The sequence below is a fragment of the Octopus bimaculoides genome, chromosome 2 (genome assembly GCF_001194135.2).
Source record: "Octopus bimaculoides isolate UCB-OBI-ISO-001 chromosome 2, ASM119413v2, whole genome shotgun sequence".
Lineage (NCBI taxonomy): Eukaryota > Metazoa > Mollusca > Cephalopoda > Octopoda > Octopodidae > Octopus > Octopus bimaculoides.
Window position 1 is genome coordinate 32,434,261 of NC_068982.1, and position 5,711 is coordinate 32,439,971.

The 5,711-nt window shown below is 33.8% G+C and overlaps 1 protein-coding gene across 2 annotated transcripts in view; it reads right to left on the reverse strand.

The window, feature by feature from the left end:
* LOC106871710 (A disintegrin and metalloproteinase with thrombospondin motifs 7) overlaps positions 1 to 5,711 on the reverse strand; it is a 345,599-nt gene that overhangs the window by 87,855 nt on the left and 252,033 nt on the right. For both annotated transcript variants that reach the window (XM_052976057.1, XM_052976060.1), the window contains exon 23: positions 1,666 to 1,815. In XM_052976057.1, coding sequence (XP_052832017.1) covers positions 1,666 to 1,815 — 150 coding nt within the window. The remainder of the gene's footprint in view (positions 1 to 1,665; positions 1,816 to 5,711) is intronic.

A 5,711-nucleotide genomic window follows, 5' to 3' on the forward strand; every position in this document is an offset into this window, starting at 1 on the left:
AGATTTAAAAAGTAATTACAGGGGTCAAGGGGTTTCGCTAAACACTTTAAAGCCACGCACCAAGTGAAATGCTTAGCGGTATTTTGCTTGTCTTTACGTTCTGAGATCAAATTCCACCAAGGTTGACTTAGCTTTCATCCTTTTGAGCTCTATAAATTAAGTACCAGTTGCATACTGAGGTCGATGTAATCGACTGCCCCTCCCCCAAATATATACTGATAGAACAAGTATCAGATTTAAAAAGTAATTACAGGGGTCAAGGGGTTTCGCTAAACACTTTAAGGCCACATGCCAGCATGGCCACAGCCCAATAACTAAGACAAGTAAAAGAACAAAAGAACATTATGAGAGATTATCCAAACTAAACTAGGGAAACAATTTGTGCAATCTCCCATTCACATTGCAACCTGAAAAACAAAATATTTTATACATTATTTACATTATTTACATTCAGCAGATATTTGTCCTCATCTTGTTTGATGGGGACAAATATCCGTCGAATGTAAATAATGTACATAATTCCTCATCTCTTAAATATAGAACTGTAAAATATTTTATGTTTTTGAGTTTAGGAAATTGAATTCATCCTCATCACCATCATAGGAATTTTGTAACCATTTTTCCAATATTCTTTTCTACTCTAGGCACAAAGCCCAAAATTTTTGGGGGAGGGGGCCAGTCAATTAGATTGACCCCAGTACACAACTGGTACTTAATTTATTGACCCCAAAAGGATGAAAGGCAAAGTCGACCTCAGTGGAATTTGAACTCAGAACGTAAATACCGCTAAGCATTTCACCCGGCATGTTAACATTTCTGCCACTCACCACCTTAACCAATTTTCAATATCAACATTTCAAAAAGGCGGCAAGTTGGCAGAAACATTAGCACGCAAGGAGAAATGCTTGGTGGTATTTCGTCTGTCTTTACATTCTTAGTTCAAATTCCACCAAGGTTGACTTTGCTTTCATCCTTTTGGGGGTCTATAAATTAAGTACCAGTTGCATACTGAGGTCAATCTAATCGACTTCCCTCCCTCCCCCCAAATTTCGGACCTTGTGCCTAGAGTAGAAAAGAATATTGACTTGAATCAGTTGATAATCTTTTATGGTTGTATGTTCTTCATACTGCTGCTAATGTTTTATCCCTTTCATTATTATATTGCTGTTGAAACACTGCCTTTGTTTCAATTAATTTTTTTAAAAAACATGAAAGCTTTATTAAATAACCATCATTATTATTAAGCTGAGATTAAGAGTATAATTTAGCATGAAAGTTTGATGAAAGGTTCTAATTGAGATCACTTGAAAAAAAAGCAAGCTTGTATCACACAACCAAGAGTGGGTTAGTATCAAAAGGATAAAGTCACCTTTTTATGATATGCAAGGACACAGTGTCTTTTCTGAAACTGATGTATATATACACACGAAAATTACATCAGCCCCATTGCTCAACTGCTACCTATTTCATTGACCCCAAAAGGATGAAAGGAAAAGTTGGCCTTAGTAAGATTTGAACTCAAAACTTAAAGACAAATGACATGCTGTTGAGCATTTTGCCCAGCGTGTTACGAATTCTGCCAGCTCACCTACTTACACATGCACACACAAGATATTAGGAAATGAAAAAAAAAAAAAAAAAAGTAAAACTACAAATTCTATTTACCTTTGACCAGTATCCGGTAATCCACATCGATGGACAGGTACCAATATTACATTTCCGATTAACTTGAGGCTTTTTGCGTAATTCACATTGGTTGGCCTGTGGACATTTAACTTTCCTCCACTGCATTCCATCACCACATGTTGCTGAACACTGAAATATATATTAAGAAAAACAAATTATCATCATCATCATCATAATTACCACCATCATCATCATTATCATCACCGCTGACACCTATCATCATTATCATTATCATCATCATCATCGCATCATCACCATCATAATAATTGTCACAGGCTAGAATAGTTTAATATCAGCATTGTTTAAAACATTCTTTTCATATATAAACATGCATTTGACAAGGTTCGCACACTGGGATTCATTTGTTCACATCAGATGTATCATCATCTATGCAGTTTTTTTTTTTTTGTTATTATCATTATTATTACTACTATTACTATTTCTATTATTTATTTTCACCTGTGAATAAAGGTCCATATTTTATGCAACACTTTATAGATTTTAAATACTTGTCTCACATAAGCCTAAAACATTAGGTGAAAATTATGTTATCTTCTACATTTAATGAGATTTTGAAAGCTTACATTGTATTTTATGGAAATTAATGTTCTATAGAACTGGATTCTGAGAGATAATATTCTTTGTATAGAACAAAAGAGCATTTTATTATACATTATATATTTTGTTACAATTAATGGATGTCTGTCTTGGGATATCACATTTCTTGTGTGAATATAAAACGTAATGCTAAACTGACAGCATCTACTATAGTATTTTTGTTTGTTTTTTATTCTTTTGGGGTTTGTACATGTTTATCAGCTGAGCTCAGCAAGTTATCTTCTCACTGGTAGTCTATCTCTCATAACTGTTTTCACTATACATGTATGACTGTGTCCTGCATTACCTTGTTGGTTATTTGGATTGAAAATGTCTATAGGAAATATTTGTGAATAGTCATGTCATGTCATGCAACTGGTATTTTGTCAAACTATGTACCTTGTAAGTTCCTCATAATGTTTCTTTGGTTTTCATTTATCCTTCTTACAAAACAAATGGCCTAACCCACAAAATACCTTCTGTCTTTAGGGCAATTTATGTGGAGATGGTAATGATTCAGAAATTTTGCATTCTGTATCATTAGTCTGTTGCACTCTGTTTTATTTTTCTGTGGTTCCCTCAACATACATTCAGCACAGCTGGTTTTGAAAGAGTCAATTTGGCATTTTTATATAGATTAAAGAGGCTGTTATTCAGTCTCATAGGGAAGTGTGCCTTGCAGACAATGTTTTTGGTATCAGCATTTTTTAATTTGGTTAAACTCACTTTTGTCAGTTTTGAAAAAGTTGTGAATGCTAAATTTGTGAGTTCTGAAGGCATGGCTATTTGGTTAAGAATTTCACTTTACTACTGCATAGATTTAGATTCAGTCCCATTACACAACACCTTGGGCAAGTGTTTTCTATTATGCCTCAGGCAGACTAATGCTTTGTGAATGAATTTGGTTGATGGAAATTATGTTGTAGCCTATCAAACCTGTATGTTTGTTTGTTCTCCATCACAGCTTATAACTTAGTGGTTCAGTAAAAGAGACCAATAGAATAAGTACTAGACTTTAAAAATAAGTATTGAGGTTGATCTGTTCAACTAAGACCCTTGATGGTGATGCCCCAGCATGGCTACAAATCAATGACTGAAGCAAGTAAAAAAAAAAAAAAGATGTAGGGGGTCATAGTCATACAACTGAAGGTACATTTTTCAGCTTGGAATTAGAGATTCTAGCAATTCTGCATTCGTCAAGATTGACGAGCTGTGAGTTATTATTCGTCTAACAATTTAAGAGATGGTGCTTAATATGTTTTGGTAAATTTAGCATCCATAGAAAAGAAAAAAAGCCCTCATTCTTAATCAAATTAAAGAAAGTTTTCATGTAATCACACTTGCTTGTAAAATTACTGTGAATTACTCAAAATATTTCTTCAGCAACAATCATTATGTCAAACATTGACCACTGCTTCTTTACAGATTCACTTCTTTACAGAAAATGAATTATTAAGACGTTCTACAGTGTAAATACTAGTTGCTCGCCTATATTTAGGAAAGGAATTCTCTTTTCTGAAAAGAATAAGTTGGCATTCAATTTCTGCTAGGGTATGGAAAAGACTAATTTAGCTGACAATGTTGAATGTTACTCAATTGCATTGAATCAATGAAAGGCATCTTGCTTTGTTTTCTGTACATCATCTATTCATTTTTACAAGATTGCTGTGGTCTTCCCTGAGATTTGCATGGAAAATTCCAGAGAAAAAAAGGATAAGTAAAGCTTACATTCACTCTGATAAAAGGAAATGAACACAGCATTCATGCTAGTGAGACCAGATAGACTTGCAGACACCAAAACTGAATCTTCAGCAGCTTTTCATATGTATGTTTATGTGTGATATGAGAGAATCAAATAATTTATTTTGCTAAGATTATTTCTACAGATATTCTATAGAACGCATAGCCAGCACTGATTTTTGCTACCACGTTTCCTATCGAGACATCAGATGTAAACAGATGTGATTGAAGACAAAAGTGGGTAATGAGTGTATATGCCATATTTCAGGCATTGTTGCCCCTTCTTCAGCACTCATCTAACCCACTGTTGCCTCCAAACACATTGCATATATAGCCACCACATACAGTGGTATTAGGTTATTGGATATACCTATTTACATATTAGACACATTACTGGGGTTGGTATGCAAGCACTACCCAATTTTGTCTTCAACCACATTGTCTGTTTACATCTGACATCTTGATACTTAACGCTCTAGCAAAAATCAGTACAGGCTGATATTCTATAGAATATCTATAGAAATAACCTTAACAAAATAATGTAAGAGCACAGCAGATGCAACAGAATGTGGTAGTGACTTATGAAAACATTTAGTATACCTTATAATATATTGTGTTTGTATAACGAAATGCCATGTACCTACAAATCTCAAATAATTTATATCCGATGCTAAAGCCAAAAGCGTAACCTCCAATTTCCTCTGGTGGTTTGTTTCCCATAAAACTCCTTAATATTTCTACAGTAGGAGAGTTTTGTCCAGTATTTGGGTAGTATGAGGTTGATAATGAGTGTGGAAACACCAATATGACAAAACCAAAATTATGCATTTCAATTAGGCCAAAGTATGTCAACTGCTATTATTTACTGAACATTGACATCCTCATAAACATAACTCATAAGTCATCTTCAATTTACAAAGTTAATCACCTCAGCACCTTAGGTCACAGAACTTGCAAGCTTCTATCTAATTAGGGAGATGTCTAGTTTGATTCCCATTTATTACAACTGTATTTTCAGTTTCCTACTCTACAGATAGAAGTTAATATTAGTTACATAATTTCATAATTTTGAATACATAATTTAACACACACCTGAACATATTGGTATATTTGAAACAGTAATTCATCTATGCAAATCTGGTTAAATCCACAACTTGGAAACTTTTAAGCAATTTTGTATTAAGCCACTTATAATTTCTAATGACTCTCTAGGTTATTGAACAATGGAGATTCATTGGTCCAGGGTGACTTTGTCTGACAATAGACAATGATGTTGAACCACTAAGTGTCCCAAAATCTCCACACACTCATAAATCTAATGTGTTAAGACCGCCCATTTGTCTGAAAGGTGAAGTTGTTCTCCAAGAGGGAAACACAACAGCAATTAGCATATTCAAGTTTGAATCTGTCAGAATGCATTAAGAATGAATATGCAAGTAAATATGATTCTCACTGTTCCTCATGCATATAATGATATATTATTGGTTGGCAGATATCAGCATGGATCAACAAATAATTTATTTGCTGTGGCTATAAAGAACAGTCACAAACTCTTTTAGATTCATTAGTCAGGTGCTCAATGACTGATGAACTACAACAATATCAAAACACCTGATGTCCCAAAGTCCATTTATGCTGATGAATCAACTGTTTTATATATATATATATATATATATATATATATATAT